Genomic DNA, 25,046 nt, shown 5'->3' on the forward strand with positions numbered 1-25,046 from the left:
GGCATGTGCAACACTACCAGCGAGTCAGAATTTTATAGTTCTAAATTCAAAACGCAACGCCCAGGTGCGTTCTGCGCGACATTCGCGCAGAACATGCAACGCGCGTCAGTCTCCATGAAAGGGTTGTTTACATCTTACTCGCCAGCTGAACACTCCATTATTTTGCTAGAGGGATGTTTCAAAAAGCATGAAGTGAAGTGAGGCCTCACTGATTTACTAACTGACAGTCGTTTGTGATTTTGGTTACCTATTTATTTACTATTTGGTTTATTAGTTTGCAGCACGCATCTTGATGGTTCGATGCACTGGTGAGAAGCAAGCATTCGTGTACATGTACCTCTAGCCTTTAGAATTGAAATTGTAAAACAAATTTTTGAGAAAATGACATTTAAAAATCCTGCTGTTACATCCTGCTGTGCTACAGTGAATGAACAATCAAAAATGTGATGAAAATACATCTAGGTTTTAAAGATGTTTGATACAGCAAAACAAATTACAGAATGGTACAAAGGGAGAATAAAAATAAAATGGAACCTGAACACCCAAATTATATTTCATTTTTTATTGAAATACCCTGTACATGTACTTAGCATCAAACATAATAATGACTGGAAAGCCAATTTCATAAGCTACTTTTAGATGAAAGAAAAATACTGAAATTGCTCAGTCTGTTCAAAGAATATCCATTTAAACGCAATTACTCTCAAACCTCTTTCGTCCAAAAATGTGATTTCCACAATCAGAATAGGAATTGTCTTCAAACTTCACCAGCGTTAAAACCTCAGTTTTAAGTTAAAAATATTCAACAAAGTCCTTATGAAGGCCCGTCTTTTAAAAAAGGGGATTTTATAAATCATATTGTTTGCCTAACCATGGTTGTTAATAAAGATATTGTGTACGGTACTACAGTTGTCGACAGTTGCTGAAACAAGAATTATGTGTCATTTTCTTTGTTGTTCCAAACATTCAGAATACACAAAAAAACTGCCTTTTTTTTAAGAAACAGGTTGTAGGGTCATTGCGTTTAAATGATGAGTTTCTTTGAAAGGATTGAGCAATTTCAGTAACTTTTTTTTATAAAAGTAGCTGATGAAATTGGCTTTCCAGTCATTATTATGTTATATTTTTTTTTACAATTATGAAATATACTGTTGGGGTTTGGGTTCCGCTTTTTGTTTACTCCAGGATTTAAAGACAAAGGTTCACTTAGAAATAAATACTCAACCACACCTTTAAATATTGGCTTTGCCCCTGTATTGCAAAATGGCAAGTTTCCGACTTTAAGCTCATCCCATGGTGACAGGCCACGTTACTAATCTCTCATGAAAACCAAAGCCGCACAGAGTGGAAAGGATTTTCCAATGGAAAGCTTGTGGCCTACAGGGCTCTGACTATTTTCAATGTGGCCATCCCTGATTACATGTATCATATAGAACCAGACAGTCGAGTCAAATCCAAAACTCCAGGCGTACCGGTAGTTCTTGCCAAATTCACTACCTGGCATTTTTTAAAGGTCAGCCTGCAATAACTTTGAGTGTAATGGCCTAAGAATAGGCTACAGGGTACCTTGCCTGCAGATTCATCAATGGCTAGTATTTTTAATGGGAACCACCGTACAAGGGCATGATGAAAAAATAAAAATGTTCCCAAATTGGACCTCATGTTTTGTAATGCATAGTCAAAAGTTGTGTCAATTTCGCACTTGAATTACCTGCTAAACACTGCTAAAATTGATTTTCTTATAATTTAATACATGTATATGAAAATATTTCTTGTATTTTGAAATATTTTCCCTGGAGTGAGACAAGAAAATTTTTCTTGAAATAAATGATAAATGTAACGTACAAGTATCTTTTCAGTTTTAAACATACGGTATGCCTGAGCGAATTACATAGGATGCAGCAAGGACAACACCATTACATATGGGAACCAACTAGGGCTGTCCATTTCCAAATAATTAGGTATTCGATTACTCGCAAAGTTCTGTGTTTGACCAATTATTCGGATATTCCAAGCTGCCAGCTGCAACATGCGGGCCGCACTGGTTAAAAATTGCATGCAGAGCATGTCAGTTAAAATTTGCATGCAGCGATCGATATGGAGTGTTTTGTCTTTTAAGTTTTTTAGTGACTGTCAAGGGGCTTAGGATTCCCTCGACAAAAAAAAGTGGCAGCTGACAATAAAATGCCGCAAGTTTATGATAATGTAACATCACAGTCGTGTGCGTACCTGTACGCTATGTGCATGATTTTTCAATACATTCAAAGCAGCAAAAAGCTAACCGCATATTCGGTTGATGATAAAATATTTGAATATTCAAATATTCGGTTTATAGTGTACAAGCCTTATTAATAATATTAATACATTGAAAAAAAAAGGGGTAGTGTACATTTTTGTGTTTGTAAATCTGCCCCGGTTGTCATGCCGGAATTGGCAATGCCTCAGTGAATGCATCAGTTCTACAAAGCCTATCCTACCATACATCATGATATGGCCTTTATTTATATAAACACAACAATGATATCAAAATACCACAGATACTGGTAAACCACAGATAAGTTAATGTATAACCACAAAATGTCAGTGGTGTAGAACATGTGGTTTTTTGACTTGGGAGATTGATACTGGTGGGGTACAATGTATACATTTACCAGTTTCAGTATGTACACCTTATGCTAAATATCTTTCTAAAGATTAATAACAGTACAAACATGTATATTTTTGTAGCACAACTGTCACAGCATGCACAGTCGCCCGTGATGTTTACACACAGCATACAAAAGCTGCACATTTTGTGGACGACTGAACACACCAAAAAGCCTTTACTAACAATACCGGTACCTACATATTGTAGGTGTACAATGAATGTTTGTATGCTGCCCAGTAGAAGTCAAACCACAAAACCAAAAAAAAAGTACTTTTAAAGATAGAAGCCACAAAAACAACCTTGACCCGGTTTCTGGCTCAGCACATGCTTGTGTGTACAAAACTAAAAGATTTGATTCCTACCAGTACATGTTACCACTATGGTACATGTATCTATCATTGGTATGCATACATGTACTTTGTAAGTGTTTACTCACTCCTATGCCAATATAATGTAAGTAGATCCATCCCATTTTAGCACCTCTGACTGACAGTGATATAAGCACATGGAGGTGTTAATAGCTCATTTCCATATAGCTGGCTGCAGATTGGCTTATACCTGTATACTGATGACTTGCAGAGGATAGGCTTATGGTTAGAAACTGCAAGGTGTGTGGCCATGCAGTGATGTACATGTACATGTATGGCTGTTAATGCATTTGGCTATTGAAAATAAAGTTGTGGAAACCTTTGTCTAACCCTTTTTTAACAATTGAGGCAAGGGCGGATACAGAACACGTATATATATTTTGGGGGGGGGGGGCTAAAAAATTCCCTCAAAGGGTCCACATTACGGCATGCAGTTCAGGCCCAAAACAAATTTTGGATTCTAGATGCACTGTGGTGCGATCCGATGCGATTTCTGACCACTTTAACCATTTTAATTGTTTTTGAGGAAAACATGGTGGTGTACATGGCCTGCCTTATTGCGACGTCACAAAAAAACCTATTCTAAGTGTGTTGTGGGTTTTTTTTTGGGGGGGGGAGGGGCCATGGCCCCCCTGGATCCACCCTTGACAAGAGGTACATGTATCACATTTCTTGAGAAAGTTGGCCAACTTGCAGACTCAATTCAGAATTCAATCTTCTCCAATAGTCATGTCTGGATCATGCCGCATCAAATCCACACTCAATTTGCCTCCCCACAAATCAATTTAAGGCCGCAATTAAAGCCCGTTAAGAAGCTGTTTCCCTGGCCAATTATCCAAGCAAATCGAATTCCAGACCACAGACAGTATGCAGATGAGGACGGGACAATCTGTGATGGGGCCCTGCAGCTATTGTATGCATACCGATGCGTCATCTTCAGAGGCTGGTGAGGAGGTATACCCATTTCAATGCTTCCAGCAATGGAATTATTAATTTGTTTTTATTCCCATTGAGACCAGGCTCTTCAAATGTTATGACTGTCCTTGAATATATATTTTTTTAAATCGAATACAGAACACTTTTAAAAATGGGATTTGTCCTAAAAATACATAAATTACTTTTAAAGGGAATGTACAACATTTGCTTTTGCTGCAATTTCAGAAATGCTTTTTTTGAAATACATGTAAATGGATTTGGAGGATTAATAAGTTATAGCAAATATTGTTAAACTGACTTGTTTCACGTTTTGGGCTTGGTAGATGCTGGAAAAACCAAGAAAACCAATCATGTTCTTGTAGTCTGGTTCCCTGACCCCACTTAAGATGAAACAGAGAAATGAATAGACTTTGGGGAATTGTAAGGCCAGAGAATCAGTCTGGCAGGCTTGTATACAGGTGTGTAATCAATTGCAAAGAAAATGCGAAACAACTGTTTTGAAAAATTAGCAGCAGTTTTTGAAAAAAAGCCAGTTTTCTCCAACGCTGGTCGGCCGACCAGCGTTGGCAAAATACACATTTTCTTGAAAATGTCACCACACCAGGAGACACGATTTTACAGGATGCTTTAGACTGTCATTTCCTAACAAACCTGTAGCCTAAGGTAATTCTTAATAATTTGATCATTTCGTTTTTTGATGTTTGCAAATGTTGTATCTTCCCTTTAACAGAATCACAACCTTAAGACAATGTGGACAATATACCCGAATCAGAAATGTTCAGGTTAATTAAATTTGAAACAGTTTACAGAAAGATGTGTAGGTTTTGTATATGTTTAAAGTTTTGAAGCATACAGTTTTAATTTAACAAAATGTGCAGTGTAAAAATGTTTATCAAAAAAACACGACGAAAACTTGTGCTTCTTTTATCTGGAGATGCAGAGTTGAGATCATCACTAGCTGTGCCTGTGAGACAATACAGCCAGATTGCTTTTAAGGGTCGAAATGGGTCAACGGGAAATGCTGCAATTCCCACGTGGCAGTGAAAAGAAGGTTAATGTTGCAGGAAGGGAACTGACTGTAAACTCTTGAACTGAAGTGAATCGTGAGAAATATAACTAATATGGTCAGAAGAACTGATCCGATCCAGTCTCTTTAGGACTCAAACTGACATTTGCGATTCAGATTTTTCAAGAGAGGCTAAAGTTCTGCAATGAGTCATCCTGCAATCTGTAATTCAACTCGCTGTGATCTAGGCCATGCAGCATTATCGCTACAGGCTTGCATAGCAATCAGGTTTCTAGAAGGCCAGTGGTTGGAATAGTCTGGTTCCCAGACCAAATGATCCTAACTGACAAATATAACATGTTGGTCAGGAAGCCACCATGACTAAAAATAAACATGACCGAAAAAACAGATAGGATCCCACCCGCTTCTATTAATGTTCGAAGTTTACAGAGTACACTTCGTTGACATTGACAATGGGATACCAGTACATGTATTCGTAACACCTTGGATATTACCTGTAAAATAGTTTTTATTTCATGCCAGTGTCATGCTTGTTATCAGTTTGAAATTTATGAGTTCTTCAATTCATTGTACACGCGTAAGAGTTTAATAACATTTTGATGCCAGGCGTATTGCAATATCATGTACACATGTATTATACTGTTCATGACATTGTAGACATTGCGCCTCATGTACGGTACATGTACATGTACATGTACACATACATGTACATGTACAATGTACATTGTACTCACTGGTACGGTATGAGGGATGGGTTTTTCTGCATCATAATATGATGGTAATATCTGACCTACCAGTGCATGGAGGATATCTTTCAGTCGGGAAACCAGACTATGGTTTTAATTGTTGTTGCGCAAGAAGCAAGTTGTGTTCACAATGGAAAGGTTCACCACTACACAACACATCTCCAAATTTCAGGTCACTGACATTGTGTGTCCCCCCCCCCCCCCCCCCCATTTTGGATTCAGCAGGAACATACATGGGACCAATTGGCCAAAGTTAAAGAGTATTTTCATTTGGTCCGGCCATGCATATAACCGGCTGCTACAAGACATGCCCTGTACCAGTTGGGTCCTACAATGTACCTGGTATGACGAAGTTGGGGTCTCCAAAATCTTTCTTAAAAACTTGGCAAAACCAAAGCATACAACTATCCCCCATATCACTTTTTCTTCCTTCATTTCTTCTTCAGTAGAAATTCCACCCCAAATCTGTGACCTCAGTGTAAACACAGCACCTTGGAATGTGGGTCAATTGCCCAGCAGGGCCCCCTACCAAAAACAGTTCAGGAAATTCTTGCCCTCATCAGGTTACCCCTTTGGTTAGTGGAGTACCCCCTATGGGGAACCCCCTAGGCTCTCTGCAGGCCCCTGCATGGTGGTTAAGCATGATTGATTATCTTGCTGTGGAATCTGGAGGCTTTCAGGGTCTCCAGGAAAAAAAGGGTATGTGGCAATAATACAGTGGTTTCAGCTAACCAGTCACCACTCTATTGTCATGATATTGTGGACTAGAAAAACGGAATGTACTGGTGTGAATGAACTTGATGAATTTATCATACTTGCCAGGTCTAGAAAGTTGACATTGACACACATGTACATGTAGGGCAATAAACTCATCTATAGCAACTGTCGAAATGTGCCTGCAAATCTATTCAAGAAATAATAACAAGGAAAGTATAAAGGGAAACTGACTGTGTGAATTCAATACACAAGAGCCTGCGACAAAGTTTGAAAACTGTAAGAGAAACCCAGGAAAAAGGCAATAAGATTTCTACTTGAAAACTATATACATGTACATGTATATTTACACTGTACATAAAATTAATGTACCCGGTACAAGTACATTTCTTCACCTTCATGTACATGTAGACAAATTCGGTAAACAAAATTAGAAGCCATTTTTCAGGTGGCACCAAGTTGGTGCACACGCAGCACTTGTTCTAAAAGACAAGGCCCGCGCGCATCTTACTAACACTACTGGTTCAAGGAGCCCGGAGTGTGTTGGTATTACAAGTACCTGAGCACAACTCACACAAGCCTGGAGCCATCTTAGCAACTAGTCTGAGTGAGCTTTCCTAAAACTCTGCATTAAACAAAAAAATGTTTTCATAGGCAGATACATACATGTACTAACACGTACATCTTACTCTTTAAGAGTAAGACATTAGGAGACAACAAGCAGAAATATGGAGGGAAAAACCAGTAAATCTTCATTTTGAAGTTGATTATTTACAATGTTAGTAAAGTGAGGCAATTCATCAACTTTCCTCAAAGTCTGCAATGTTGGCAACAAAAACTCTTCTTTTGTTTTTTGTTTTTCACGAAATTCACATACATGTGGTCTGACATTGTGATAAGAAAAGTATGGAATAAGAAATATGGGAGGAAATTTCAAACAGCATGACTTTTTCACAAATTATTAAAAGTCCTACCTCATATGAAAACAGACACTGTCCCAAAGTCACAGAATTGTACCATGAATTTTTCTTCATGAGTCAAACTCATTGGACATACAATCCGACATTGGGCTCCAGTGTGTCACGTTTTAATAACTAAGCAAAAATAATTCCAAGCACGCACAATTGGACCGACAAACCGCACAAAGTCACCAATAATAAATACTTTAATAGGATTGTCGTGGCTCTGAATTTCACGCACGACTGCATGTTGAATGAGGTCCAAATAATCCACACATTTGACAAGTCATGTGGAAATAAAAATAATGAAGTTTACAATTCATGTTCAACACGGCCAGCCAAGCGGTCAAAATAAATCAGAGGACTGTTTTTAACAGATGAGCGCTCCCTGCCTTCATAAAGCAGGATTGACTGGCTGTGATTGTTATGAAACCTGAAGATACATGTACACTGTATGCTGTGAGATTGATAAGCCTGTGCCTATCAATTACCTGCTTTTGTCTTAAACTGATGGAATTTGACTGTCACAGTGTCTACAAGAAATACATGTATACGGTAGATGTACCGGTATGATCTGACTGTTGGTAACTAGCATGTAAAAGGCATGGCAGGGGAACAAAACTGAATGTTTGACTCTGTGATTACTGACTGATCAAACAAAAGAAGGGCTATTAATACATGTGGGGTATTTATAAAGCATGCTGTGTCCACTTCTTGTCTAACATGTACACAGGTACCGGTACGGTAGCTACTCAGTCGTACCTGCACTGCATACATGTATGTGCATTATAATTGTATTTATTCCTTGATGAATCAATTGCATGCTACCTGTAGGCTGAGTTTTGAGTGATGGAGTCTAGTAAAAGGCAGGGCAGTTTGGGGTGGTGCATGTGGGTACCAGTACATGTACATTCACTACATGTAAATGGTTAATACTCATACCGGTACATGTACTACTGGGTATATACATGTACCTGTATGTAACACAATAAATGGTTTATGGTTTGCATCGAGCAATGTGGTTTTAATAAGAACGTTATGCAAGAATTAATTAATAGCATTATTTATGGGGAAGGGGGAAGCTATACTTGGATTCAATTACATACAAGATTTTTCACTTTACTTTTTAATTTTCTGCCAACATTTTTTTTTTTTTGGACCGCTTATGGTATGTTTGTACAGTGCACTTTTAAAAAACTGTGCTTTACATTTTCTGAATAATATACTTTTTTTTTTTAATTGGGTAGAAAAGAAATTGTGCAGGTTTTAAGCTACCTTATGGTTTATAAAGAAAATGTTATTTTTTTTTTTAAACATACAGTGTACTGAGCATCAATATCCTTAAATCCTGAATACAAGTAAAATGAGTTACTGCACTGAGCAGTGCTTTCATTTTAATTACCGATGTACACAAACACTATGTCTGGTGTACTAAATTACATGCAAGACTGAAAAGATACTGTTTAAGTTGATTTCAATTTAAAGGTCATCACAGTTCATAGCAACACCGAAGGACAAACGTATTTGGGTACATTCATGGACAGGACAGAGTTCGTGATGCAGCATGGCCTTCGTCGAGGAAATTCTAATTTATTAGAGCCCTTTTTCGCAAGGATAAATGTATGTTAGTTAGTCATCGGTCCAAATATAGAAACTGTCAGCCATTATTCTGCACAAGCCAATAGGACTATAGGATGCATACATTTTAAAGGTGTATTTTAGAGGGCGCACTTCTTTAGGCTCTAATATTAATTTTCAAATCAATGTATGTATTTTTTAATAACTAACTAGTTTTTAATGTCCTGTGATTTGTATTGTTTTAATGTTTTAATCCAGGGCCCCCAGAGAGAACAGTTCTTGAATAACTGATGGGGCTCCCCTGCCAAAATAAAATGATAAATACATAAATAAATTTAATAAATAAATAAAATAAGAAAATTATGACATTGGTCTATCAGTTTCACTCTGAAGTTAATTGGAAGCATTAGGCCTAAGGAAAATGCATTGACAGATAGATTGCACATCAGCCAAGCAAAACAAGTCATGTGGGCAATACAAAGTTTGTACTGAATGTACACAGCCATGTTTCATAGTCAGTCATCCAAGCCTGCACTGTACTGTACTCAATTACGCTACATGTACACATGTAATCAATTTTCCAGTACATTGTATATATCCTTGACAAAGCTCTAATTAAATTAGATAAAACCCCACAACACTCCAGCTCAAGATAATGAAATAGCTCTAACACGCCATGCACATACATGTAGCATACTCAACTTCAAGGATAGAGCAAACGGAAGAGATACAGATCTATAATTTCACAATATTTCTGTTGCCTCCAAGGCCAACTTCCCAGCAGCCTGGATGGTTACAGAAGACCCACATTCCACCCTGGGCAACCTTGACACAGACAATGTTAGCAGTCCTGGTGACAAATCTCATCATCTGCATGCTTTTAACAACTAGAGGACTGTGACTCCATGTACATTGTACATGTATGTATGCCCAGTAGAAGTTCATGCCATCCTCAGTCCTGGCATACATGTACCAGTACACATACATCTGAACCGGGTACTGCAGGATTATTTTCAGTTAGGCCTATATTCCAAAATTAAACTACCAAATTATCATCAAAATGCTTACTTTGATTAAACATCGTACTGCCATGGTACTAATAAACGCCATACAATTATTTCAGTCTGGCTTGCTGTCATTTCAAAGAAATGAAGAAAATGTACAACATGTACAATGTAGGCCTACATGTAGGTGATTTCAAATTATCAGTGGATTGACCGATTTGTGGAATTACCAAGAATGCTAATATATTGGCGAAATTTCCTGATCGAGACGCTGTGCATGAGTTTTCAGTTTTCTTGAAAAGTGGAATACCCATTGAGCTGAGACTTCAACAGGTTATGTTTTAAACAATCTTCTTTGCATTGTTATTATTGGAAATGAACAAAAGGCATGCATGATTGCAAATGATCCGGCCTTTAAAAGGACATGTTTAAATGTTTCACAATGGAAAAGACTTTAATATACACCATTGTCAGAAGATAAGTTATCTTAAGATATTAATTTTTCTGTTCAAACTTTTTGCTATGTATACATGTACCGGTATGTAGCTGTTGCAAATTTCCGGTACAATGTACCGGTAGGAAGATGTACAGTACTGTACAATGCTACAAAATTGATTTGCCTTCAACCAAAAAACCTTTCACCAAACAAAATCTTACTGCAACTCTCCACTGTTGGGTGCAAAAAATTTACATACCCTGTACATGTACGTACATTGTACATCACAAACTTGTACATGTTGTTTTTTTAAATGAAAAGACGATAAATTTGCAACCTTCTGCATACAGTAATATACCGGTATCGTATAGATACAGTACCTTAATTGACATACCCTATTGACACAAATCTTGTCAAAAAATCACTCGACCCAAATCAGTCTCCCTCCCCTACAAATTCACCCCATTATCAAATTGTTTTTCCGCTGCTCATTCAGCCCCCTGTTTCTCAGCATCAAATTCACGCCTAGGGTGAAATCTGGGGATGACAGCTAGTCATGGGCTTGCTTGGCTTGAACATGTCTCTTTGCAATTGCAAGCCTATCGCATGCACGCCCCAGAGAGAGGTCTTTACAAGGCATGTGTATCCTCCCCTCCATGCACTGACTGATGTGCGTGCTCTTGGGAGCATTACTGTCCGACTTAATAGATTCTCCGCTGATGAAAGACATCGCAAGTATAAATTCATGAGAGGGGGAATTATTAAGCAAAAATGTCTGCAGGTTCAGAACTGATCCAACATTTTAAAAGGTACCTGGCAGTGGCAGCAGTTATGCGCCGCAGCACCTTGTAAACCCTTATAAGGTGCAACATAATGGGTCTCATAATGTTTGTACTTCATTTACCTGGCTTGGTTGCATTCTCCCCCAGCGCTTTGTATCCTCTGGCAAAAAGCACTATATAATTTATACAGTTATTATTATTATTATTACATCCATGGGAACATTTGCTTTTGTGCATTTTGTTTTTCTTTTTAGGTTTGAGAAAACAAAATTGCTCATCAATTTTAAGAAGGGTGCATTGAAACTGCATTTAGAACAATTACATACATGTACGTGTATGTAACTTGTTGAAGTTTAGAAGCTACATGTAAGTGGAGCTACCGCGGGTTTACAGTAGAGTATACTAAACAGAGAAAATGCATGCCCAATTTTTTGGGTCTCAGCTTCTGTAGGTAAAGCACACGTATTACAATGTGAGTGCCCATCAGGACACAGTTTCTAAGACTATATACTTTCATTGAATAATTACTCAGGGTACTTAAATGTATGATACCAATTCTACATGAATACAGGTACCGGTATCTCCACTTTGAACAAGGATTTCTCGTTAAATCAGTACATGTACATTTTATGTATGTAAATTTCATTACAGATATCTTTAAACAGCCACTGTGCATAATGTACACATTACAAGACATCATGCACTTTTCATGTTGATAAATAATTGCCAACGATCATGAACGCAGAAAGGTGTGCGCTAACCCTCCAATTCTGTTTTCATTAAGTCACTCTCACTTGACTGCCAGCCTCAATTAACCCAGACAAGTCACGATCACCGACGCGACGGCGGCGTCAGCGCTCGTACAGAGGGGAGGTGGGGAGGGGGGGGGGGGGCTTGAGACTTCTACCAAAACGGAAGAACGGGGGAAATTGCCTCTATCAGCCAGCCGACGCTCTCCCGTAAAAAAATGCCATCCTCAGTCCCCTCGGGCGCGATGTGATATAATCTCCTTGCAATCCTATACACCGGCAATATTACTTCCCGCAAATTGTTATGACCAGTAGAAGGTTTCAGTGCAGCAGGATTCTCTGCGGCTTTGGTGGCAAGTGTTGGTTTCTGTTTTCACACCGCCGCTAAATAAATCCATTTGTGTGTCATAATAATGTGATTCAGTTTCAGTTTTATTTTCCTAGGAAATATTTAAAAGTTTTGTACCTGAAGCTTTCACACATGCTCACAGGATGTACATGTACTACAGATATTTGAAAACAATAAGGATAGTTTTCTCTTAAAATAAAACCTGATTTTGTTTTACCCCTCCAGGAGAAATAATGGAAATGAAGTCTATAGTTTCAAGCCGTACATGTACATGTATGCATGCAAATATGCATGCTTTTGAACAAACCATTTTTAAATTAAATGCTCTCAGTTGTGTGAAAAAAATGTCACACATTACATGTAATACAATTTGTTTCATTTGTACTTAACAATTTGTATAAATTTGTATTTGCATAAATACCGGTACATGTACAATGTAACTTGTACACGTATGTAAAACTATTCTTTGCATTTCAGAAATTTAACAACTTATGTATGCAACTTAAAGGGAATTTACGTCATTGGTTTTTGCTGTAATTTTCAGAAATGAACTGTTTGAGGGGTTAGTATAATAGATCAAATACTGTTACACTTACATGTTTGAAGTTTTGTGTTCGAAAATGCTGGAAAAACCAAGAAAAACAAAAGTGTTCAAGTAGTCTGGTTCCCTGCATCCACTTAAGATAAAATAGATCAATTTATAAATGCCGGAATATTGTAAGGTAAGGGAACCAGTTTAACTGGCCTGCACCCGTTCATGACCATGTAACCAATGTTAGCAAACAAAATTTGGACTGAAAAAAATGGTAAATTTGGAGCAGTAGTTGAAAAATAGTTAGGTTTTTCCAACGGTGGTCGGCCGACCACCGTTGGAAATGTATACAAAATAAAAAAAGTATTGTAAAAACTTGGTAGTTTTATTTTTCGATGTTTGCAAATGTTGTATATTTCCTTCAATAGAAAGCAAAACATTTTTAACGTTTGATAACAAACTTAAATATCAGTGCCATCAAACTAACAGTAATGTATTTAATTACCTTTAATTGAAAAAAGTTTTTTTTTTTTTCACTGTACATTGTAAGCCCAATTGAAGCATACCGGTACATGCAACATACTGTACTGATGCTGAATTACATGTACTGTACTTTGTCTTTTTGTTCAGGTCTTAAAACTGCAGATTGGCTGAGTACGGTAATTACATGTAAAGTGTGCACTTATTACAACAGCCACAGAAGGAGAATCAATAGTGGACAGCGATCGATAAACAGGCATTCACATCAAGACACTGTGAGAAAATTGAGTCTATTTAAATCATCATTAACACATTGTGAACAAATGAGAAGTTGTTTTTTTTCTGCACAATGCACCTACATATCGTCGTGTGACATGGAAAAGGACATTAGCAGGCCAGGCACGCAAAAAGCACTTTTGGAGATAATCGAGTTGAAAGTTTTTGTGCTGCCATTTCTTGATTAAAAATCAAGAAATTTTGTCAAAATATTACTTAGTGAAGGTATTTCAGTTTTTATGCTTTAAAACGCCCTTTTAGCGGGAACTTCCCAAGCCTTAAACACACACTTAAGCGGCATGTTAAATTCATGTCCTTTTGCCAGGAACAAAATTGGCTTTGCATGCCTACTCAAGTGGGACGTTAGCGCGCTTCGAACTTTTTTGTTACATTAGAATTACATGCTAACATCCTTTTGCCAAGCACAAATAATGAAAATTCTCCTTCCATCTTTTGTTTACAGTTAAAGGGAATATACATCATTTGCTTTTGCTGTAATTTTCAGAAATGGATGGAATTTGGAGGTTGGAAATATATAGCAAATATAGTTACACTGACTTTTTTGAGGTTTTGGGTTCGAAAATGCTATAAAAACCAAGAAAAACAATCGTTTTCCTGTAATCTGGTTCCCTGACTCCATTTAAGAAGAAACTGAGCACTTTACATATATTGGGGAATTGTAAGGTCAGTGAACCAGTCTAGCTGGCTTGTACCCGTTCATAGGTGTGTAATCGATTGCAAACAAGTGCGATGGTCAATTGGGGCCAGTAGTTGAAAAAAAAGCCAGTTTTTTCCAACGCTGATCGGCTGATCAGCGTTGGAAATTGATACAAAAATACCACTTTTCTTGAAAATGACAGTATACCAAGTGCCATGATTTTACAGGATGCTTTACACTGCCATTCACTAACAGTCCAGCAAGGTATTTCAAAATGATTTGGTAGTTTTATTTTTTGATGTTTGCAAATGTTGTATTTTCCCTTTAATTACGTCAGAATGACATAACCCCTTGAGACAATAAGTACATCAAATGAAAGATATTTCCAAGCTCTATCGATTGTATGAACAAATCTGAATTTGACCTTTTGACCCATTTTTCGCCCTTCCAACCTTCTTCCAGGCACCGGATGATTTGTAAGATACACATGTACCCTAAAAATCCAACTCCCTAGATTTCACATGGCAACCCCTGATGACAACCCAGCACATACTGGTACGGTACACATTTTTCTAACATCCTGCTGGATGGCATGTTAGATACCGATAAGCAACTGACATTAGTGACTCATGACTGGGTACTATACTTGTCACAGTGAATGTGCTTTTATCAAAAGTGGCAAAACGTACAACTCTGTAGGCCTACTCTTCAAACTGGCTGCAATCAGGGGAATACCATGTGGTGAAATGTCTATTATATCCCACAGGGGATTTATAAACACTTTTCCACAAGCCTCAACCACATAAAAAAAATTGGAACCCCTTTGTAATTGACACATGACATAGGGCAATCCAATTGACACATGTATACATAACACCAAGTGTAATGCCATTGAAAACCAACCAGGCAAGCACAACTGTATCAACCACACCCAGGGCCCAATTTTACGGATCTGTCAACCACGGAACCACATAACCACATAATTCAGTATCTATTGGCTTGCATTGACTGGATAAATGCAATTAAAGTCACAATTCCTTGCCAACCCAGATATTGAATAATATAGAAAGTACCGATACATGTACAGTATGTAGGCCCTATTGGTAGCGGTACAATACGTAATTGGTGAAGAAAGCAGATTTTTTTACTCTCTTGAACCTTCTGCTTTTATATGGCTCTCCATAATGACGTATTCATGCAGTTATGGTCTAAGACGGGATTTTTATTCCCTTATTTTGGAGTCAGTCCTGCGACAAAAGCAGTTACATGTAAGTTGCCGTGGAGTTGCAGCGGAGGTCTCTATCAACAAGATGAATCAAATCCAGTCTTGGAAATATTGGCAGCGCTACCCGGGAAATTCAAAGCAAACATGTACATGTACATGCACATGTACCTCAGGCACGTGCAAATGAATACAGTGCGAGTGCGGTACATGTATACCACACATGTATGATCGGAATTTCATGGGTAGTGCCGCCAATATTTCCTGGGTTTGTTTCGTCTCGTCGATAGCAACCTCACATGTGAAAGGCTGTATTTTGCAAGGGGAAAACAGTCCAAATCCACTAGTCTTGGACCAGTACTACATAATGACTAGACCCCAAATACCAGTACATGTAGGGCTGCACTCCCAGCAGACACATGCGGTAATTTTGTGCTGGGGTGCCATGCCATCAGAGAATGTACAGCCTAATCCTCAATTACGAGCAGAACTCCAATACATGTAAGTAGAGGAAACTTACCCGGATTCTCCGCATGGCGGTGACAATCTCCATTCTGCTGCTCGGGCGTGGAACATCAAGCGTGCCGATATACTGCGGAGAGACGCAAACGAGGATGAGAAATTATCAATTTTTATCAAGCTTATCAAATTATCAAGCTGTCATCAGGGAACGTTCTTGATGAGTTCACCCAATAATTGCCAATCTGACAAACATCGTTAACCCTCACTGGATCCCTGGGCAGTTTCATAGCTTTGAGTCTTTCCGAATCCTTAAACATCTGCCACTGTGCGGGATCAACCAGGGCCACACTTTTTAAAGGCACGTGGGAACATTGGTACGGTAATTACCCGGAAACAAACTTAACGAGAAAAACCCTACTCAATGTTTAAAAACAGGACCGGTACCAAATACAATGTACCCTCTGAAATTATTCTGCCTAAAGAGGTTAGTTTTTAAAAGTGTGCCGACGGGCACACTTTTTATTTTCAATAATTTGATGATGAAACCGCAACGTCACATACATGTATGGTATCGTACACGTACACTAAAAGCTTCCTGAGAATTGTGAATAATTGCACGCCTGAATTTCCCTGGACCACAGATCACACACCTAGAAAATCACATACCTACATGTAGAAAAAACACACGCCTAGAAAAATCCAGGTGTGCCTTTTTCCACCCGCCTGTGATTTTCAAATCAGAAGGACTGACATGACACACTACATTGTAAATGGCTGAATCAGAATAACGTATGTAGAGGTCAGTGCTGATTGGGGATTTTATCATAGAAGAGTGTAATTCAAAATATAAAACAGCAATTTCGAACAGTTCTGCTGAGACGATTGCTTGCTATCCCATTTTGGGGATGGCATACAGGGTGCAATCATTTTGACAAAATTTGCGAGGACAAACACATTTGTGTGAGTGGAAGGCACCTCTCGGTTTGGTTGTTTGACTTGGCTTGGTCTGCAGTGTTGGTACAATTAATGCATGGTACATTTGTACATGTTTATATTTGGTTGGCTCTAAGTTTGGCTGTGGTCAAGTTATGTTCTCCGACTTACATGTCTATCCAGTTTGTAAGTGTGATGTCAGTTCAGTATAAACCACACCCATTGGCCATTAAGTAGCATTGGAACCATTGCAACCAGAAGCATAACGCAACTTGAGTGTTTATCCAATGGGCGCTCCTATACATACATTGAGTGGCTCAGCGTGGAATGGGAGGAATATTATCGCAAGGTGAAATCTGAAATTTTCCATTTCAGGAGGCAACGCCAAGTGAACTGGAAAAGTCCAGATTTTACCGAGCAATAATATTCCTCCCATTTCACAATTTAAAGCCACTCAATATTTGTTTTATATATGGAAACTGACATTATATACATGTACCGGTAGATCCTTGTCATTTGATATATTGGAATTTTTATTTCAATACACAATTGGTGAAAAATGTATTTCTCTCTTCCTAACCACTCCTTCACGAAAATGTTTGAACCCAACGCTGTAGCACTGGCTCTTTGGAACAATACGCGCAACGCTGAACGCGCACACGAGCATGCATTTGCACACAAATACCGTGTCAAGAATGATCCAGACTCAATAGTATTTCCCACGGGTGGATAGTACTTTTTGAGCCCCGGCGTGAATGGCAGTAATAACGAACGACACGTGATGTGAGTTCCACCAATCAAATGACAAGGATCAGTATATATGTCGGTTATATAATAATCATTGGTGCGTGCTCGTATGACTTTTTACTAACCAACCGGATAATTTACCAAATCACAGCACGTGCAACTCATCAGTCCTTTAAGAACGACTCAGTACTAAGGTTAAGGTTCACAAACTCGGTCAAAGTTCAGGAACATCCCCAGTCAGTATATGACACCGTGAGTCAATATCCCCAGAGGAAACCTCTGGCATGACACAGGCATCACTAGCTGGTCAGAAGGAACTTTCAAGGGGGAGGGGGAGGGGTGTAGTGACTCAACGATGATCTAGCAAATGCAATTAACTGTAGATCTTGAGAACATGTAATGTTCATGAATGAGAAACACCCAACATGTACAATGTACGGTACATGACTGGCCAACTTGCTTCAAGATAGAGAATAACAAAATATTGTGGCAAGCGACATTATGCTACATGTACATGTAACTCAGACCATATTCTACACGTGTACATGTACATACATGTACATTACTTTTTAATACCGGTATAGTTCCCAGATTTATTTCTTGAAACTCAATGGTTCTTGGGTCCGGAGTGCTGAGCAGTAAAACATACATAATTACATGTACCTTACCTGTATCTTGTACATGTATGTACATCAACAAAGGCTCACTAATACCTGTCATGCTGATCCATACCCTCCAAGGCATGAACATGTACATGTTCCGATTTTTGGCCCAAACACTTACGTAAATCATCTCAGATTGGGTCGTCCAGAGGTCGTTCTGCCTCATGCTGGCCATCAGCTCGCGGTTAGACGAAGACGATGACCGCCTCCCTGGGCCAAAGTTGGACTTGCGCGCATCGACTATGACCGACATCCTCAATAAACCAGTCCTGAGAGTGGTGGAGTGGTTTGGAGACTTGTCTCGCACACAGAGAGTAACGGGTTCAAATCCCTGACAGTGGGACGTAATACAAATGTGTGCGCTTTGAAACTGGGAACTCGAAGGTCATCCGAGTTGAATGCTCATGGACATGGCTACCACCAGTAGTGTTGGTTCAAATTCAAGGTATTTTACAACTAGAAAAATGAAAAACGGCTGAAAGGGTATAAGGCTTGCCCTTCAATCAGTGGGTTCTGGTTCAAGTCTTGGCAGCTGGGTACAACTTATTTATGGGTTTCGCTCAGAGAGCTGCGAATACAAAGAATGCTAAATTGTGTCAACTTGGAACAGTTCTGATGCAGATTTTTGTTTGGAAAACTGTGTTCCTTAGGTTGAGGGTTACTGACTCTATTACAGTCTGCAAAAAAACTATTCAACCAATCAAGGTGATGATACAATGTAGTTGGAAAAAATTGAAAGGAGAACCTCGGGTTACTGGGTGACACTGGTAGTTAACAGACTCATCAATTAAACTCAAGGCACATTTTGCTTGACTGGTTATTTTTGTTTCACAAATTGGATACTTCCATGGCAGACAACATGATCCACGCCAGACAGCATGATCAGTGCCTGTGCATCATTTAACAGCTGCCAGTCGGTTATGGAATGTTGAAGAGCATCCAATGCTCATACAACAATGAAACGTACCACGGTGATGAGTTAGGGTTTGAAGCAAATGATGGACCCCATACATGTAAGTTTGTGCACGGAATATTCCTCAGTATTTCACTTGAAAAGAACAAGAAGGAATACGGCAGATGCAGCATTCAGAGCAGTTGAAACCAGCATCCAACTTTCAAAAGCACATCTGACACAAACGCATAATGTACACATCTAACATTACAGGAAAACTGTTCAATTTGTGAAACCCACCAAGCTGGTATCATGGAAGGATTTCACAATCATCCACAATCATACACACGTTAAGCTTTCGCAGCACAAACTTCTCTCAATGTCACGGACGATTACTGGAAGAGCACGGGCAATCGCTCATGGCAGTTCTGGTATTTCACATATTTATCCCTCTTCATTGATGGAGAACTCTCTGAAGATATGTACATGTACACGTAGAACCAAGGCACAGTACGATAGGAGTGGGATGCCAGCTCACACATGGGTTGCAACATTACACCAAATTTACACTTTCCCTTCCAGGGGTCCGGCTGTAAGCTTCAATTCCGTCCCGGTCCCTCGCTGGTAACATCTGATTGGTCCAGACAGCGAGATGTCAAGCCCTTGTGTAGTCTTTAATAACGTCTGATGGTTTTCATTCCTTGAGATGTGAAGCAGACTTGGTGCACGGCGCACGGATAAACTCACATCTGCTACAAAAGCAGATGGCATAGAGTTGCCTTCACAAACGCTGACGCACATGTACTGTGGGCAAACGGATGTTTGTGTCACTTGTAATGACTTAATCAACTGTGTCAAGGCACCCAAACTAACAGCATACTTGTACGTGTACATGTACATGTACATGTACGTCTGTGATGTGGCATCAAATAATGCAATCTTCAAATCAGGACGAAACCGGGAAGGCCAATTCAGCTGCAACTTTCCAAAACGGTATATAATTCACAACTAGGTACTCATGACACAGGGCGTGATGACATCACTTTTTAGAGGAGCTTAACATCTCCACGCCCGGAATTCACAGCCCCCATTTCTAAAACCTGGTTGTTCTGAGGCCGACAAAAAAAAAACGTGACTCGTACCCCCTGAACAACCTCACAAGTTTCTAATTTTCATGTGTCGGCAGGAAAAGCTCTATCAACTTGGAAGGGGGGAGGGAGATGAAGTCAGAATCTGACCTGCTCATTCAGACTATTCCACTTTGGTTTGGTTCCAATCACAAAGGAAACGGAGGGCAGGGTTAGACTAGCTTGCAGGGTCCAGGGCTACCCGATGAAATCATTTCCCGACTAAGCAGAGCCCCGGGACATGAATTTCCTTGAATGTACACGTCAAGCGCTCGTTCAGACAAAGGACTCGCAGAAGTAGTGCTTTTGGTTAATGCACTTCTGTACTTTTAAATACCCCCTTTTTTCAGGTCCTATTGCTCCCTGCCACCTGTTTTTCGCAATTTGCTTTTCTTCTTTTTTTTACATTTCACTCCCTGTTCCCAACACCTTTTCCTGCTATTTTTTGTTCACACTTTAATCATCAACGTCTTGTTCTTGTTTTTTTTATTTCAGTAATCATGACAGTGATTAACTTTCAAAGTGCAAGGGCAGCCAGTCATTTTCAAAGTTTAGACTCGAGTTGAATCATGGACGAGATTTTCAAATTAAAAAGTTTAAAAATTGGATGAGAGGTCCGAAGATGTACTGCTTTCCATACTGATGTCTTTCTCTCAGATTGAACAAATCTGATTTCAGACAAAAGTCTGAAATACACTCAACCAAAAAAGAAAGTCTCCCCCCCCCCTTCCAATACTTGTTTTGGGTAACTCAAAAACTACTGAGCACCTCTCACTCAAATAACGACTAACCAGTACCGTACACATGTACATACATTCCGTAGCAATCCAGCCATCTTTATTTGGTCCAAAGCAGTGATAATGTGTAGGAAATGATGCAATTTACGACAAATGATACCGAAAACAGTTGCACTTTTGTATACGTGCAAGTTGTGGTTCACACTCACCTTGCACCTATACAAAAGTGCAACTTTTTGGGGGGTACCATTTGTCATAAATTGCATAATTTTGTAAACATTACCACTGTTTTGGGCCAAACAAAGAGTAGGCCTATCTATAGCGGGATTGCTAAGGAATTTCTGTATACTGATCAGTCGTAATTTGACCAAGATGTACCCAGTAGTTTTTGAGTTACATGTAGACAAAAAGTATTAAGGGGGACTTTCTTTTTTTGGTCGAGTGTACATGTATGTCATGCCTGTTGAATAACCATCCAGCCTCCAATGACTTAAAAGTTACATATGCCATACACAAGGGCGGATCCAGGGGGGGGCCAAAGGGGGCCATGGCCCCCCCCAAAACGAAACCAATTTTTTTTTTTTTTTAATGTGACATCGCAATAAAGGCAGGCAATGAGTACACCACCATCTTTTCCTAAAAAAAAATTGGTTAAAGTGGTCAGAAATTGCCTCAGATCGCACCACAGAGCATCTATAATCCAAAAATTTTTCGGGGCCCTCACGGGCCCCGAACCCCATGCCGTAATTTTTGAGACCCACTTTTTTGGGGGGGAGCAAATTTTTTTTTGGCCCCCCCAAAAATTGTGTTCTGGATCCGCCCTTGGCCATACATTCAAATATGGGATGTTGAATATTCAATTGCTTTCATTGGGGAGTACATGTACGTAAATAAAATGCACTTTTATTTAATAAAACAAAGAGAGAAAAATATCTTAATTAGACTTCATTTAACAGTTTATTTGCTGCGAAACCAGTTCAAGTCTTTTCTTGATTACAACAGTATTGATTAATTACTTGTATTTTCGTTATTGCTCATTTTATTTGCTCATTATGAGTGCATTCGATTACTTCCCCCGTGTTTACTCGTGAAAGCGCGACAGCGTTCGATTTACCTCTCACGTGACTTCTCACGCTTACTCGAGCCTGGCCCAAGTAACCGACTCGCCGAGCCGGTTACTTGGGTTAGTATCCCATAAGGCCATGCAATAAACATGGCTGCCAATGTGACGTCCAGCGGATGCCTCAGGCCGTGTCCGAAACGGGCTTCCAGAGCTACGGCTACGGGTCTATTGTCAGCGCGTCCCCGGGTATTTTCAATGGACGTGGACCTAGACCTAGCTCTAGACAGTTGATTCGGATGAAGGTGCGTCATGTCAAAGTTCAACTTTCCAGCTCTACCTGCACGAAACTTTACCCGAAACCGTTCGTTTATTTACCGTAGCTCCACTGCGCATGTCTGTCATCACACGAGGAGCCAGGCGCGAGTAAGCTGGGGGAAGTAACAAAACACACTCAAAGATAACATTGGGTATGTACCGCACCTGTATCCAGGTCAAAAATCCATGTGCCCGTCACGTGTTAAGAGTGAAAATCATTTGTTTGAAAAGCAAGGCACATGCATGTGTCCGTATTGCGCAGAGCACTTTCTGTATTGCCCTATCCGTTAATATTTTATACACTTCATGTAGCGATTGAAACGGATGACACATACTGTACAATACGCACGGGATTTGTTGCCCGCATCTTAAAGAAACAAATAAAGTGGTGGGGTAAAAAGATGAAAATTTATGGTTAGCTTTAAAACGAAGCAGTTTATGTGTGCATCGGATTGAAACAAACTAGGGCCTGCCTCAATTTGGATTTTAAAATACTCCACTGGTAAAAATGGAATATTTACACCTTTTGTATTTTATTAAGAAGTTCTTTGCAGTGTCTATTTCATAAAATGTTTACTTTGCCAAAACTCATCCAAATTTGATTGAGACTTGTACTCGCAAAACATGCTAGAGTTGTGTTCTCTATTGAGCTTTTACAAATTTTGTCAATAGCACAGGGAAATATGTACGCATGGATTTACAGAGTACGCATCATGGATACGCAAACACAATACATATCGACAATGGACAAATGGATTTTTGGCCTAACCCTCAGTCTTATTCATCAACATTTTCCAACAATTTCAAAATTGAATGTTAAAATGATTTGTATGTACATTGTACATAGATCTCCGGATCATTTTGTTGGTTTTTTGTCTTCGTTTTTTTTAATCCCATTGTCATAATTATATGTAATCTGTTTTTGCTTTTGTTTTTTGTTTTTTAGTCTTCACAACTTTTTTTAAAGTCAAGTCCATCACAAGTCCTACATGTATAACAGGCCCATTACAAGTCTTTCAGTCTCAAGTCGTTAAGTCTCAAGCTACAGTACTGTACTTGTATGTATTCAAATCAATTGTAACAAAAGTATAAAGTAACCATATAATATACGATACTCTGTTCTTGTTCATCATTGTTTACTTGTGACAGCACTTGTGTTGAGATGGACTTGACTAAATAGCACTGCAAGTACTATTTTTTGTCTTTTTTTAAGGTTTTCTTGAGTTTCAAAATATTGCCTCCAGCTGTAAAATGTAGCTTCAAAACTCACTTCAATGATTCAGAAGCCTTTAAAATAATGTCCAAGCTGAATGGAAGTATGGTCTCATCATAATGTTTTTCCAAAAGCAGGTCATATGGACCCATATTGAGCAAAAGCCCTGAAAATCTGTGGGCAAAAAAATCTCCTCAATCAAAAGTCAGAGTCTGAGGTTTCAAAAGCCCTCTACAAATATACAAAAGTTTAAGCAATAACATTAAAGTTCCGTTCACCATGCTCTTTTACAAATCCTTCTCTATCTTTTAACGTGTTTTCCAATCATACGTTTTCTTCCAACCAGAAACACATTTTTTTTTCTTGTTCTGGCGTTTTCAACCCTCTGATATGAAGTTTTTCTGTTTTGGGCACTTTGCTAACAGACTGGCTCCCGGTCTGAATTCAGCAATACTGATTGTGGGGCGGGAACCAGTCTAACCCAAGAGAACGGAATTATTGTCTGGCAGCCAATACTTCAAAACTGTATTCTAGTTAATGATTAAAGCCCGAGTCCATCATTTGCAGCTATCCAAAAAAGTAACCGGCGTAATTATTGTTGTAAAACATACTGGTTGAAAGATACCGTAGTAAGGGGACTAAACTCCCTGTGAAATTATCCTTTCTGGCAAGCTCTCATTTTGAAGAAATCAACGAAAGAAGGCATTTCCAACGGTGCTTCTTAAGAAGCACCGTAGGAAAATTTAAATTAGTTGTTCGTCTTGTTATTCGGCGCAGCGCGCACAAGCATTGGAACGACGCACAGGCGTGCGCGGTTGCTATAATTCGTTTGATCAGTGCGCAACATGGCGTAAAGCTGCAATTCAAAACAATTCGAAACATGATTTAGCAACTTTTGATTTTAAATTGAGATCCTAGAATGCTGTTTTTCTCGGAATATGAAGCTGAAGCTGAGCTGAAACTTCATCAAGTAAGTTGTTCAGTATCCTTCATTAGATTTTGAACACTTTTGTTGCTTCAAACGAACAAAATGCACTAATTACAAATGATGGACTATAGATTTAATCATGGACCAATATTTTTTTTTTTTGGTTGATGTCTCATTCAAAAGTGAACTTACTTTAATTGTATTGCTAGAAAAAAAACACTTTACAAAAGGAATCCATTTTTCCAGATGAAATTCAAAAATAGCAAGGGGAATTTAACATCTCTAACTTGAAATTTTAACTTGCATCTCTAACTTGCATCCTCAGGTTTTCTACAATATTGTCTGTTGCTCATACAGACCAGCAACATTGACATTGTAGAAGTACTGCAAATTTATTTTTTACTGACCTGGACCAGAACTTTACATCAGCCATTGAATCTGATCAGATCCACAGGGAAAGGGGGGATTGGGATCTTAGAGAACTTGGGCAAGTCTAGGTCACTG

The 25,046-nt window shown here is 39.0% G+C and overlaps 1 protein-coding gene across 2 annotated transcripts in view; it reads right to left on the reverse strand.

The window, feature by feature from the left end:
• Nucleotides 1–25,046, reverse strand: part of LOC119721442 (carboxyl-terminal PDZ ligand of neuronal nitric oxide synthase protein-like) — an 82,237-nt gene that overhangs the window by 25,963 nt on the left and 31,228 nt on the right. For both annotated transcript variants that reach the window (XR_005270193.1, XM_038191521.1), the window contains exon 3: nucleotides 15,984–16,055. Coding sequence is in view for 1 of the 2 variants with exons in the window: in XM_038191521.1 (XP_038047449.1) it covers nucleotides 15,984–16,055 (72 nt within the window). In the remaining variant the exon portion in view is untranslated. The remainder of the gene's footprint in view (nucleotides 1–15,983; nucleotides 16,056–25,046) is intronic.

Source organism: Patiria miniata, unplaced genomic scaffold (assembly GCF_015706575.1).
Source record: "Patiria miniata isolate m_02_andy unplaced genomic scaffold, ASM1570657v1 HiC_scaffold_13, whole genome shotgun sequence".
Classification (NCBI taxonomy): domain Eukaryota; kingdom Metazoa; phylum Echinodermata; class Asteroidea; order Valvatida; family Asterinidae; genus Patiria; species Patiria miniata.